At 40.4% G+C, this 15,797-nt stretch overlaps 1 protein-coding gene across 1 annotated transcript in view; it reads right to left on the reverse strand.

Moving 5' to 3' along the window:
* Nucleotides 1-9,594: 9,594 nt before the first annotated feature.
* LOC127629052 (AP-3 complex subunit beta-1-like) overlaps nt 9,595-15,797 on the reverse strand; it is an 80,244-nt gene continuing 74,041 nt past the window's right edge. Inside the window, exon 27 of the mRNA XM_052106079.1 lies at nt 9,595-10,335. Within this exon, the coding sequence (XP_051962039.1) occupies nt 10,179-10,335 (157 nt within the window). The 3' untranslated portion in view covers nt 9,595-10,178. The remainder of the gene's footprint in view (nt 10,336-15,797) is intronic.

The raw sequence follows: 15,797 nt of genomic DNA on the forward strand, positions 1-15,797 counted from the left end.
GTCTGATTCTCCGCAACTCATGTTATCTGGAGTTCTTTGTAAACTGAATGTTCTTGGACAGATATTTTATCAATGTTTTGTCAGCGGAACAATCTAAAAACACTTGAAACTGCAATTTAGAGCCCATTGAAGAGACTGAGTCTAGCCCGGGCCTCAACGTCTAGTTGTCATTCCAATTAAAAATCAAAGATGGCGCTAGCGTAAATAAGATCGGTTCCCTTTGCAACCACGTGACCACGACCACGTGACGACGCCATGCTGGACGGCAACATCACTGGATGCACAGGCTAAACACAGTAGTAGACTAGCGGGAAATTTGATTAGTTTTTTAAACAGTTTAATATAGATAAGATACCACTAAACTGCATGGCTTCTTCTATTGAAAAAGTTGTCGTGCCGTTATCGGTCGAGGTCGGGCATCTGCTAGGTCCTCACAAAGAGCGGTATTTGGAGAAGTTGGAGATAGCAGGTTTGGATACCGACCCATACCTTCTTCCTCCCTCAGTTTTTACGGAACTCATTAAATCGCCGGATCTGCCCGACTCGCCCATCGCGATTTGATACCACTACGTGGTAAACGGGTATCGCCATACACGGGAGCTGATCTCAAAGCTTTTAAAAGTCTGGATGCTTACCAGTTCTTTGTAGCTGGCTGGGTAACAGGAACGCGATGCTACGCTTAACGGCGGGGAGCTACCTCATAATGGCAAAGGTAAGACATCAATCTATGGTTTATTTTGTATTAACATCTATTTTTTACTTAAGTAAAGATTTATATAACACGTAGCCTATGATTTTAGAGGACATTGTCGGCCGTGGCTTTTAATGGATGCCTGGACCATAGACTATAAAAGGCCTGGACGCATCCCTGCTCTGGGAAGTGCAGTCATTAATTATCGATCACACGTTAATCCATGCTGTAAACCACGGAGTATCTGTGATCAGTAATAACCACATATAATTGTAACATCTAGCCATCTTTATGTTATAATATTCACTGTAACCTATGTTAAAATTTGACCTGGTAAACACAGCATTGTGATTAAGATGTATTCACAAGGTGCATTTATGGTGTCACTGCAGAAGTAAACAATAACATTCATGTAAGAATAATGTATTTATGCCACTTTCTGTAATTGTAGGTGCATCATAGCCAGTCACTGTCTGAAACCCAACTACAACCAAGGGTATCTTTGAATTGAATTGAATTGAATGCCTTTATTGTCATTGTACTTTACAATACAACGAAATTGGGAGCACTCTCCACTGGTGTATACAATAAATACATTTTAATAATCCTTACAGTACATAAAATAATATGTATATAAAAAAACAGTATAAAATCAGTATAAAATGAATTAAAACGGTAATCACAGTGCAAAGGGTGACTGGATTTGTCTGACTATTTATTAATAGAAACTATTACATTTGGAAAGAAGCTATTTTTAAATCTGGTGTGCTGGATTGTATAGACCTATAACGCCTACCAGAAGGCAACAGTTGAAACAAAAAGTGACCTGGATGAGTATTGTCCTTGATGATATTTTTGGCTCTTGAGAGAGTGCGACTAAGTGCAATGTCTGACAAAGATGGTAAAGGGCATCCTATGATGTTTTCTGCAGTCTTGATGATTCTCTGCATAGCCTTTTTGTCGGCAGCAGAACACGCAGCAAACCACACAGAGATGCAATATGAAAGAATGCTCTCAATGGTGGATTTATAAAAGGACACCAGCAGCCTTAGATTCATGCTGTTTTTCTTGAGTATCCTCAAGAAGTGGAGGCGCTGCTGTGCTTTTTTTTACAACTGTTGTGGTGTTGATTGTCCATGAGAAACGATCTGTAATATGGATGCCCAGAAATTTAAATGAGTGAACTCTCTCCACACTCTCGCCATTAATGAAAAGGGGTTGGTGGTGTGTGTTACTTTCCTAAAGTCCATTATAAGTTCCTTTGTTTTTGCAGTGTTTAGGATTAGGTTATTGGCAGAGCACCACTCAGACAGATTCTGCACTTCCTGTCTGTAGGCTGACTCATCCCCTCCCATTATGAGTCCCACCACAGTAGTGTCGTCTGCAAACTTTATGATGGAGTTAGTAGAAAACGTTGGTGAACAGTCAAAGGTGTATAATGAATAGAGAAGAGGACTCAGCACACAGCCCTGAGGTGAGCCGGTGCTAAGTGTGATAGTGGAGGATAACTGAGTGTCAATTTTGACAGTCTGTGGGCGATTTGACAAAAAGTCCTTTATCCAGCTGCAGATAGGCGGGGGAAGGCCGAGAGTCAACAGTTTGTTTATCAGGATGTCGGGAATAATTGTATTAAAAGCGGAGCTATAATCCACGAAGAGCATCCTGATATAGCTGTTTCTCTGTTCGAGATGGCTCAGGGCAGTATGGAGAGTAATGGATAAAGCATTATCTGTAGATCTGTTAGCCTTATATGCAAACTGATGATTATCCAAGGAGTGAGGTAGACTGGCTTGCACATGTTTGAGTACCAGTCTCTCAAAGCACTTCATTATAAGAGGAGTGAGGGCCACGGGTCTATAGTCAGCAAGGCTATTTGATGCTGATTTCTTAGGAATAGGGATAATAGTTGCTGATTTCAAAGAGGAGGGGACAATGGCCTGAGTGAGAGATAAATTGAAAATGGTGGTAAAAACAGCAGAGAGTTCATTACAACATGCTTTGAGTACCTTCTCAGGTACCCCATCAGGGCCAGCTGCCTTCCTGGGGTTCACTGCTTTAAGAACCTGTCTCACTTCGTGCTGTTGAACAGTGAGTGCAGGCATATCAGTGACCACAGAAGGGGATAAATTAAATGGGCTCTTGGTCTCAAAACGGGCAAAGAAGTTGTTCAATTCTTCTGCCAGTAGGACACCGTTTGTTGTTGTTACAATTTTCTTCCTGCCCTGATAATTAGTGAGATGTTGTAACCCCTGCCAGACTCGTCTCGGATCGTTATCCGAGACATAGTTCTCAATTTTCTCTATGTAGACCCGTTTAGCGGTGTTAATTCCCCTCTTCAGATCATTCCTAGCAGTGGAATATAGGGCTATGTCTCCTGACCTGAAAGCCCAGTCCCGTGCTTTGAGAAGTTTGTATACTTCCGAAGTCATCCATGGCTTCTGATTAGAAAATACCCTAATACGTTTACGTACCGTCACATTGTCAATGCAGGTTTTTATATAAAAAAGTACTGTATCTGTGTACTCCTCAAGATCCCCTTGTTCAAAAAGCGACCATTCAGTACTTGAGAAGCAGTCCTGGAGTTGTGACAGCGCCCCCTCTGGCCATGTTGTAATTGTTTTGATACATGGCTTTGTTGTTCTTCTTAGAGAGATATAGACAGGAAGGAGGAACAGAGAGAGGTGATCTGAAAGCCCCAGGTGAGGAAGGGGCACTGCCCTGTAGGCATGCTTTAGGTTACAGTAGACATGGTCAAGAATATTTTTCCCCCCCGGTGGCGCAGTTCCCATATTGAGTGAATTTGGGAAGCACTGACTTTAAGCATGCCTGATTAAAATCACCCGCAATCATATGGACTCCATCCGGGTAAGATTTCTGCAGCTTGCTGATGGTTTGATAAAGATGAGCCAAAGACGAGCTAACATTTACATCCGGTGGAATGTAGACGGCAGTCACAGTTACTACAGTCAGCTCTCTCGGTAGATAGAAGGGTCTGCATAACACTGACAGAGATTCCAGATCGCGGGAACAGTGACTGTCTATAACGCGACTCTGCTCACACCAGTTATCATTCACATATACACATAGCCCCCCTCCTCTTTTCTTACCGGTGTCTCTGGATCTATCCTGTCTGTGTAGCCTCCTGTCATTCAACTCAACAGCAGTATAGGGGATCAAAGAGGTAAGCCAAGTTTCGGTAATTATCATTATGTTGCAGTTCCGTATTGAATTATTTGCGGCTAAGAGTAGCTCCAGATCGCCGATCTTGTGGACAACAGATCTGGCATTTGAGAGGAAGAGGCTGGGGATCGCTGGTCTGTGTGGGTCTTTCCTTAATCTGACAGTGATACCTGCTCCGGGATCCACAGAGAGCCCGGTTCTCTGGTAATGGAGTCAGGTATGTTATGAGTCCGGTGGAAAGATGACATAATTGCCCTGCTGTGGGCAACTCCAATGTTTATTAAGTCCTGGCGACTGTAGGAGTTTGTTAACTGATATATATCTATCTGTAGTTGCGACAAAATAAACAAAATTAGACACAAAATTAGACACCAACTCGGAGAGCAAAGAGCCGCTGCACTCGCGTGCGCCGCCATCTTGTCATCACAGAAGGAGGATGGGACAGTCTTGTGTGGCCACTGTACATGTAAAGCGGGCCTGGGAGAGGTGTGCTCCCACGTAACAGCTTTGCTGTACGCAATAGACTCTGCTGTCAAACATCTGGGAGACAAAAGCTGCACTGATGGGCCCAGACAGTGGGGACTACCTCCTTTGAAAGCAGGCAAGGCTTTGTACGAAGAGGGATCGGGAATTGATTTCTCAAATCCTGCCAAAAAGCGTTGTGGTGTAAACAACCAAAGCCATTCAGGTTGTCCATCTGGGAAAAAAGTGGGTGTGTCTGCAGCAGCTATAGAACAATTCTACAAGGCTCTGGATAATGCAACTCCAAACCCTTCTGAGAAGGGTGGTATACTACGCATAATGCCGCACTACTGTAAACAGTTTCAACCAAAGGTGGTGTCACTGGGTCTACCACATCCCCTGACTGAGTTATACAGTGCTCAGAACCGGAAGCTGTCTGCCTCGGACCTTGAGAAAAAATGTGATGCGGTATTCAATGATATGGAAGTCACACCAGAGCAGGTATAGTCATCCCTCTTAATCTCATATGACTAAAATGTGCTTGAAGGTGTCATGTCATTAATTTCATCTTCTATAATTTACAATGTTGTAGGCAGTAAAAGTTGAGGAAGAGACACGACAACAGGGAAAGTCAAGGCTATGGTTTGACATGAGGGCTGGTAGGGTGACGGCATCTAGGTTCAAGTCAGCTGCAAGGACAGACCCTACAAATCCTTCCAAATCCCTAATTAGGCAGATCTGTTACCCTGACCTATGTAGATTTTCAACAGTTGCAACCAGGCATGTGTGACATAATGACACAAACATATAGTTTCTGTTTTTAATTTCACCATAGTGTGAGTAAAGAAATTAGATGTGCTTTGAACTTATGTTTCAACTATGGAAATGTATGCAATACATGTTGTGTTCTAATGTAGAGGGCCCCTGCTTTCTTAAAAAAACATCAAAGAAACAAACACAAGACAAAGAAATGCGTTTATCATTGGAAAATTTATTAGTCAGTATTACAAATTATCAACATTAAATTACAAATATGCATCCTTCAATCTCTTTGAGTGCCCTTATCTATTTTTAATCCCAGGTGTATGGTGAAGGTCCTTTTCCTATTTATTCCTAATGTTCCTTTTAAATGGTTCCTGTTTAGGGATGCACGATGATATCGGCACGACATCGGTATCGGTCGATAAAAGCTTAAAATTATCATCATCGGCAGATATTAATATTTCTATACTATGCGCACGCGACGACTGTGAACGTAGCATTAGCACCAACAACTTAAACTTCCAACATGTCAGCTGTGTGGAGGAAAAGACTCGCGTCAGTATCGAAGTTCTCTTCGGGCTTGAACAAAACATAACACGTACAAATTATGCCAAAATGTCAGTTTTGTCGAAGTGTCCTCATAAGAGCAGTCTTAAATGATTTAAATAAAGTCTTAAATTAACGTAGAGAGTGAAGTGCACACTGCCGCAACAGCTTTTTATAAGCGTATGTAAAAAAATTAGTTTTGTTTTCAAATTAGCGCAAATTCAAGGCACAATAACAAAACAGTGCTGCTCCACACGACCACCATTTTGCATGCCCGTGCAAACACGCAGCATTTTACGTTTGCCTTTAAATTAGTGGAATGTATCTTCACCGTCACATCCCTACTCCTAAGGACTGAAGTTTGAAGTCTGAACTTAAAAATAAAATGTGGCACAGGCATATCATTTATTCTCCTCATTTATTCTAAGTGAAATAATTTATCTATTTTTCAGGGGTGAATGTCTGTCTGCATTTGTAAAAGTATATATTTATGGTAGAATCAAATGTTGTTTGTCTTTTGTATTGCCTTATCTACAACACATGAGTGTAATAAGATAAAGGCAGTACAGGAGAGAGACTTTGATTTGATTTCTCTTCAGTAAAATCAAAAAGCCAAAATGAGTTTGAAAATATCGGCATATCGAATATTGGCCAAAATCCAATATTGTGCATCCCTATTCCTGTTATATTTAATTTACATATTTTTAAACGACTCTGTGATAGAATATGATACAAGAGAATATTATGTGCTATTAAAATTAGGCCAATTTTGGGTACTGACATCTATAGTACTTATAGTTCTTAGGAAATGAGAGAACAAATCCAATGAAAAGAGCACTCAGAGTTACGATGACTTAATAACATTATTTTTCTAATTTACAGATGGGGATGTGAACATGAACAAAAAGCCAGAGAGACGTATGAGGCGTACGCTGCACAACATCATCAGGACCTAAGTGTTCGTGATGCCGGTCTCCACATTGATACCTCCCGTCCCTACCTTGGAGCATCTCCAGATGCCTTGCTGTCCTGCTCCTGCTGTGGCGATGGTATTTTGGAAATCAAGTGCCCACACTGTGCCAAAGACACCGGAGTCCTCAGTGCCACTGAAAAGAAACATTTCTGCATTGAGAACACAGATGGTACACATGCACTTAACAGAGATCATCAATACCACTACCAGGTGCAAGCCCAGTTGTTTGTGACGAGGTGGAAGTTTTGTGACTTCATGGTGTGGTCTACATCCAATTTTTTCATACAGAGAATTTTGCCTGATGCTGACTTTTTACAGAAGCAGTGCAGAATGTCGAGTCCTTCTATAGGTCAGCCATTTTATCTGAGTTATTGGCCAAGACATATACATGCCCAGATAGACTGCTGTCAGACAAAACACAGTCCACAGACTCACAAGAATTGGAGGAGTAGTAGGGTGTTGTTCAAAACATGAAGTGAACTACTAGAATTGTTGGCTCTTTGTAAATTATAGGGTGTGGTCTAGACCTACTCTATTTGTAAAGTTTTTCGAAATAACTCTTGTTATGATTTGATACTATTAATAAAATTGAATTTAATTATTTAGTAAGATTTGCCAGTGTGTAATTCTACATGCATTTAATATCCTTTTATAAGGGACAAAAGCACGGTCAAAAGATTGAGGGCTGGTATCATCCATCCATCCATCCATCGTCAACCGCTTATCCTGTGTACAGGGTCGCGGGGGAGGGCTGGTTTATTTTACAAAAACATCTTTCAACACGTTTATAAAAGCCAACCTAGATTAGAGAGAAGCATAGACATTTAAGTGCAAAATCTGCGTGGTTTTTTGTGTCAGATACAGATGACACTGTTAGACGGGCGATCAGTGTGAATGGGTAGACTGCACAGCCCTATCACGCTAGCTGGTACTTGCTCATTACATAGCTTACTCATGTTACAAATGACAATTTGACTGGGTCTCCATCTGGACATGGATGACGGTATGGTATTACAGAAATGAATTACACGTAACTGGGAAATTATTCTTACCTTGTAAAAAATGCTCGCTGCAAATCCTGGAGTACTTGGAGGGCTGCCAGCCCTTTCGGCTGATAGCAGCAACCCATCGATGCCTTCTCTCCCCATCAACTGCTATTCGATAAAACGATAGATTGGTTTTACCCTGTGTATTAGCACACCCCACGGCACAACACGAAATAACCATTTTATAACACGAACGAACACAAACACGAACTCGTTTGGCTTGCCGTCCGTCATGGCGTTCAGAATTCGCGCGAGTAGACCGTGACGTCACGTGCAAAGGATCTAACGATCAGCCACAATATTAAAACCACCTGACTAATATTGTGTAGGCACCAACCTGAATCTCGAAATAACATTCTGAGATGCTGTTCTTCTCACCAAAATGGTACAGAGCGGTTATCCGAGTTACCGTAGACTTTGTCAGTTCAAACCAATCTGGCCATTCTCTGTTGATCTCGCTCATCAACAAGGCATTTCCGTCCACAGAACTGCCCCTCACTGGATGTTTTTTGGTTTTTGGCACCATTCTGAGTACATTATAGAGACTGTTGTGTGTGAAAATCCCAGGAGTTCAGCAGTTACAGAAATACTCAAACCAGCCTGTCAGGCACCAACAATCATCCATGTGTTTATCTAATCAGCCAGTCGTGTGGCAGCAGCGCAGTGCATAAAATCATACAGGTATGGGTCAGGAGCTTCAGTTAATGTCCACATCAACCATCAGAATGGGGAAAAATGTGATCTCAATGATTTGGTGGCATGATTGTTGGTGCCAAAAACAAAAAACATCCAATGAGCGGCAGTTCTGCTGATAGAAATGCCTTGTTTAAGAGAGAGGTCAACAGAGAATGGCCAGACTGGTTCAAACTGACAAAGTATAAGGTAACTCAGATAACCACTCTGTACGATTGTGGTGAGAAATATTATCTCATCATGCTATTCTGAGATAAGTGTTGATGTGGGTTTTGGTGGCACGAGGGCGACCTGCAGAATATTAAGCCGGTGGTTTTAATGCTGTGGCTGATCGGTATATGCAACCTAATTACATTAGGATTACGGAACAGTTAAAAGCAGTTGCAAAATATGCCTCATAAAAGTTACTTTTGGTCACTTTTAAGTGTGGCTTAAGTGTACAAATCCTTTTTGAGGCTACTGATAAATTTTACAAAATTTCAGAGCAAAAACTTTGCACAAATGTTCTCAAAGAACGTAATTTTGCCACTACATTTTCAGACAAAATTTTAAACAATTGTTACCTCTCTTGTTCGTTAACATGATGGAGTCAAATAATCACTTACAGCATGTACTGTATGTTGTCCTCTAGAAGAAAGTCTGATCCACTCCATTGGGGAGTCCAGGGTGGCCTGCAATCAATACAATGGGGACTCAATCCTAACAACCACTTTGAAGTATTTGGGCAGCATTTCTTCACTCTGAATCCAACCTTTTATGAATTCCTTCAAAACCTGCCTGTTGATTAAATGTCATGTGTGCAAATTTGATCACTAGTAGAAATTCTAAACCAAATAGCAGCATGTAAACTCCTAAATTGGCTCATCAGTAGCTGTAGCACATTAGGTTTCCCTGACTTCATCTAATAAAGCCTGAAGATGATTACATTAGTTTCAAGCTGTGATGCATTTTGTCATAGGGTTAACCCACACTTTAAGAAGCATATTTTATAGAGATATGTGTGGGGAACAATTTAGAAGCAATAAACAATATTGTCTGTGTTCTATAGAAACAGAAAGTCCTTTCTATGTTCATTAGCAACTTCATATAAACCAGACAGCATGCTACGTGCTTCGCTAATGATGACATCACAGTTGCTATTCTGCAGATAGAACATTGAAGTGTTGAGTTTGCATTCCATTTGGCAGAGAACAGGAGAAATTATGGTATAATGACACAAATAAACAAAATTGCTTTATAGTTTCTGTATGACTTCTTTTTAATCATTGTAATTATGGCAATAGTCAAACAACTGGGGCTTGTTGGCAGAGCCTGTCGGGCACTTGGGTTAATCATCTTAGGAAAGGCACTTCACAAAGTGGAGAAATTTAACAAATGTTTTGGACATTATACAAGCTTCATTTCCCTCAAAGACCAGACAGACAACATCAAATTGCTGATTAGGCAACAATGCTCATATATCAGGCTAATTAAAACTAAAATAAAAAGAAATATTTAACTTGCTGTTAAATAAAGAAATTCTGCTAATTGTCAGTATTGATATAGTATTTTCAGAGTACACAAAACTCAGATATCAGGAACAGATAAGAAGCCCTCTGTGCACACACACACACACACACACTTGACCTGAATTATATATCTATAACTTCCCACAACACAAATACAAACCATACCAAATTGTTAAGATTCCTTATAACACAAATGGAGCACTTTTGCATTTGAATTATGGCACTTTTTTTTCTTAAACTGAATTTGTGAGTGTGTGTGTGTGTGTGTGTGTGTGTGTGAAAGGTTAACTTTTTATGCTCTGTTGGAGAGACTCTTTCTAGGGGGTGTTGTTCGTCAGAGCTATTTTAAACTGCCGCAGCAGCATAGAGCCGATCACAGTTTTCTCGGTGTTAACGGTGACCAGAGCGTCGGAATTGTTCAGGGTGACTGAGACCAGGACCAGAGAACACGTACTCACAGTCTTGCCGGCAAACCTGTAAACAAACAGACAAATGGGAAAAAACTTTAGCTAGCTGGGGAAGATTTTGTGAACCAAACTCAAAATCAAACTGAAAATTAATCTTATTTACTTTCTTAATAAAGGCCATTCATGCATGACATGTCATCAATACATTTCATAGTCTAAATTTTCAGCCTATCACGATCCGATCCAATCCCAATGGATAAAATCGAGTCCTGTCCTAAATTATTTACCACTGAATATTCAGTTTAACTTGAAAACACATCAAATTACGCAAGTTAAATGCACTGCAAAATCTGTATTATGTTGCTTTTAAAGGGATAGTTCACCCAAAAATGTAGATTCTCTCATTATTTAATCACCCTCATGCGATCAAGATGTGTATGACTTCCTTCAGCAGAACACAAAGAGTTTTAGAAGAATATCTCAGCCCTGTAGGTCCATGCAACGCAAGTGAATGTGATCAGACCTTTGTAGCTCCCATATCCCATAAAGGAATTTTATAAGTAATCCATATGACTCCAGTGGTTAAATCATATCTTCAGAAGCAATATAACAGGAGTGAGTGAGAAACAGAACAATATTTAAAGTCTTTTACTCTAAATCTCCACTTTCACTTTCACATCTAAAAGTGAAAGTTAAAATGGAGATTTAGAGTCAAAAATTACTTAAATACTTTTCTGTTTCTCACACACACCTATCATATTGCTTTTGAAGATATGGATTTAAAGACTGGAGTCATATGGATTACTTTTATGTTTCCTTTATGTCATTTTTGGTCCTTCAAATTTCTGGTCACCATTCACTTGCATTGTATGGAACCACAGAGCAGAGATATTTTTTCTACAAATCTTCATTTGTGTTAAGCAGAAGAGAGAAAGTCATACACATCTGTGATGGCATGAGAGTGAGTAAATGATAAGGGAATTTACATTTTTGGTGAATTATCCCTTTTTAAACAGTTGATTGGAGAGAGATTTAAAGTTATAATCTACTTTACAAATTACATAAAATAATAGGGAGTGCAAGCTTACTAAAACATGCAACTTTACAGATGAGCAATATAAATGTATTACATTTTTAAAAATGTAATGCAATAAATTGCAGTTCAAAAATAGCATGCACATTGACAGATTAATAAAATTATTGCAGATATAATCTGCATTTAAAAGGTGTGTGTGTATACACTACCGGTCAAAACGTTTTGAAACACTTGGTGGCACAATTATATTTTTGTCTACAAAACTAATTTCAAACATTTAAGCATACGCCTTCATATAAAAAGAAATGTAAGATCATGAGAAATGTGTTTTAAAGCATTTTAAATGTGTAATGACACAAATGTTATGTTTATGTGACTAAATTATATCAAGTTTCAAACATTGTTTATAAAAATAAACTTCAAAAATTAAATTGAATAAAAAGTACAAAAACATGTGTACCATATCCATATGTGAGCGTAAGAGAGTGATGGGGGATGTGTGTGCATGTGGGTGGTGAACAGGCATGGCAGTCTATTATCTGGTCTGATTAAGAAGCTATTAGGGGCCAGGGGACACACTCCTGTCAATCACAGACTCCAACCATGCAGCCTCTCACAGACACAGGCAGCATGTGTGGGGGTGTGTGCAGTGGACAAGAAATCCTTCAGTAGAATGGACTAAATATATTTAGCTAAATTAAACTTTTAATAAGGTTCAGCACACTAATGTTCTTTCTGTTCTTAAATGCTGTGAACGGATGTATGTGCATGTGTGCACAATTGTGTTAGACTACACGCTGCTGTGGTTTTAATATGGTATGGTGGGATTCACCCAAAAATGAAAATTGTCTCATCATTTATTCACTCATTACGTCCCAAATGTGTATGACTTTCTTTTTTCATCAGAACACATTTGATAGAAAAATATCTTAGCTCAGTAGGTCCTTAAAATGCAAGTGGATGGTGATCAGACATTTGAAGATTCAAAAATCTCAGACAGTGAGCCTAAACTTCATCCATACAACTCCAGCAGATAAAACGAATGTCTTCTAAAGTGACATGATCATTTTTGGTGCGTAAAAGATAGAAGTACTTTTTAACTATAAACCATCGTTTGCGGTCAGCAGCAGTATACGCATTCACAAGAGCAAGGAGTTCACATAGTCCATGGTGTGACGAATTTGCATTGGGATGTTACAGGTTGAGACTTCCAGGATAAGCACACAAACACACAATGGTGTAAAACACAGATACAAATACAGATCTAAACCAAAACCAACTATGTTTCTGTACAGCGTTCCTCATACTCAGTTGTAAACAACGCTGCTCTTCCGGGTGTTTCGCACATGCATCAGTTCTCATGCGATTATGTCACGCGCATACTGCTGCTGACCGGAAGAGATGCATTGCAGAATATTTAAAAAGTGCTTAAATATTGATCTTTACTGCACTAAAAGCAATTGTTCAATTGTTTAACTTTGGAAGACATTCATTTCACCACTGGAGTCGTATGAATGACGTTTATGCTGACTATCTGTCCTTTTAGGATCTTCAGAAGTCTGATCACCATCCACTTGTATTTTAAGGACCTTCTGAGCATAGGTATTGTTCTATTTTTCTTCAATCATGTTCTGTTGAAGAAAGTCATACACATCTGGGATGGCATGAGGGTGAGAAAATGATGAGAATTTTCATTTTTGGGTGAATAAGCCTAGAATAAAGCCTATTCACACAAAGAGTGAAACGAAAAGCCTAAAATCAACCAACAATTTTTGTCTGCAGTTAATTCTGATTTGACTCTTGTTGCTTTCCTAATGAAGTACACTTATCTCAATTAGCAAAGTGATACAATTCGTCCAGTGATTTTTATCTGCAATTCATTTTGCTTTGTTTTTTTGCTCTTGCCGCAATGCTAATAAAGTAAGTGGGAAGTCACATAACACTTTACACTTCATTCACTCCTATTCAAACGCGGGAGACCGGAAAAGCTCAAATGAAGAAACATTGTATGCCCCTGCGTACCAAAGTAAAAGCTTGGTGAACTCAGAGAATCTGCATTGTGAGAGGACGCATAGCCAATAGAAGATCTGAAGATCCAAATTTCACACACCGACCTTTAGGCTGAATTCAAATGATCGGTGTCTTATTGGTTAGCACTGTTGCCTAACAGCAAGAAGGTCCTGGGTTTGAGTCCCGGCTCAACTAGGGCCTTTCTGTGTGGAGTTAGCATGTTCTCCCATGTTTGCGTGGGTTTCTTCCGGGTGCTCCGGTTTGCCCCACATGCCCAAAAAAACATGCAGGTTAAGTGAATTGGAGACTCTAAATTGCCCCGTATGTGTGTGAGTGAGAGTCCCCCAGCCCCATGACCGGGTCCGGTTTAGCAGCAGAGATCTCACTCTGAATCAGTCGAGCAGCATTATCTTTTCAATGGTTGCGTAACGCTGTGTGGAATCTACCTGGTCTGTTGCTCCGCACGAAGATTTGGGTCTTCTCGGCCACGGTCATACCCTCCTTTCTCTATGCTTGCGAAACATGGAACCCGTAAATGGAACATCTTAGCCGGTTGGAAACATTTAGACTGGCCTGCTTATGATCCATCCTGGGTTTAAACAGGCAGGATTGTGAGAGGTGCTGACAAAACCTTGAAAGATCTGGACGAAGTCCCATCGGTGAATTCCTTTGGTAGGCAAGGCTGCATTGGCTGGGCCATGTAGCTCGCAGGCCCAGCCACCACATGCCTAAACAGCTTTTGTTTGGCCAAATTTAAGGGGCTAAACGGGCGTAGCACAGGCTAGAGAGGAGATGGAGTGATGTGGAGCTGAGTGGACTTGCCGCTGACTGGTAAAAGCGGTGTCAAGATTGGCCTCTGTGGCGGAGGCTCTTGAAGGACACTACTGGGCAGTTGGAGGCAGTCGACCTCCAATAACAATGGAGGGTGGAGGAGTGACGCTCACAACAACAAGTGGAGTGCCGGATGGCTAAAGCACAACAAGTTGGCACAGTAGGGGGCACAGGTGGTCCATCAGCCAGTCGTCTCAGTCGACCTGCGGCATCTGGGTCTGCCCCGTGACCACCTGCCAGCGGGCTTTCCACACTTCACGTGGCCTCAAGGTGCACATAGCCTGGCACAAGCGTCGTGGTGATGTCACCGCCGCTTAGTGGTAAATGGCAGTTGTTGTTGTCCACCAGCCACTGGGCATCCTGCGTAAAACTTGTGCCAAATCAAATACATATGCAGACTATCACGAAGCGGACCCTGCATCTACGTGGAACAAATGATAGGAAAGAGATAATGTAATCTTTTTTGTTATTTGTGAAGTGTTATTGACTAAAACCAGAAGCTCTCCCGCGTGACATCACATCCTGGTCCATTGTGCTGTCCGAAAAAACGTTGCATGCTCAAAGCCTTGTGTGACCGCCCCTTAAGTATACTTCACTCAGTTAGCAAAGTGAATGGCCAATGAAATTCAGCCAACGATTTTTTGTTCTGAAAATCACTTCAGTCTATTACGATGGACTTCAGAGGATGAACTGATGCCAACTCCAACCATAAGACATAGGATACCTCATATACCATCGTCTGAACCTTGGACGGCCCACACCGAACCTCACCTAAATTACAGGCGAGATTGAACTGCGATGAACCTCACTGATCTCTGCCTGCATCACCTTGGTCTATTGATGGACTACACTCTTGAAATGGAATACATAGACTATCAATTGCCAACAAAACACTTCAGTCAATTAACAAGGACAATTGCATCGATGTGAACTTCTGCAGTTAATCCAGGATGGACTTCAAAGACATTAGTCATTAATCTTACAGTTCATACAAAATCTATGTTTAAACACTGTCCCTTAACCCTTACTTAGTTTAATCATTTAAACCATGACTTGCATGGTAATACATAAGTTATATTGGCATTATATTCATGATGTTAGCAAGAGGGGGAACTGGCCCCCACAGTGAGTTTGGTTTCTCCCAAGGTTATTTTTCTCCCATTAACCAACATCTTCTGGAGTTTTGTGTTCCTTGCCACAGTTGCCTTCGTCTTGCTCACTGGGGTTATAAATACAATTATTATTAAATTATTTATTTTGAAACACAATTCAAAATCGTATTTTATCTAATTACACAATGATGACTCATCGACATTATAGACATTACAGATTTATCTTGCCTGTAAAGCTGCTTTGAAATGATGTGTGTTGTGAAAGGCGCTATACAAATAAAATTGACTTGACTTGAAACTATTCATCCTGAATGCGAAGCAAATTTTTGGCACGCAAATATTTTTTTTGAATTACCGAAAGAAAGCAAAATGTGCTCTGCTTATTTATATATTTTCACTAAGCAATAAGGAGCAATGTGAATAAAGTTAAGGCATTTTACGTCATTGCTGTTACTAAAATGCCTAATAGTAGTGAACCATCAGTACTAATGAACAAAAAACTCTTTCCATAGTGCAGTGGGAGAATTCTCAGCATCCAGT

The sequence above is a fragment of the Xyrauchen texanus genome, chromosome 35, assembly GCF_025860055.1.
Source record: "Xyrauchen texanus isolate HMW12.3.18 chromosome 35, RBS_HiC_50CHRs, whole genome shotgun sequence".
NCBI classification, from domain to species: domain Eukaryota; kingdom Metazoa; phylum Chordata; class Actinopteri; order Cypriniformes; family Catostomidae; genus Xyrauchen; species Xyrauchen texanus.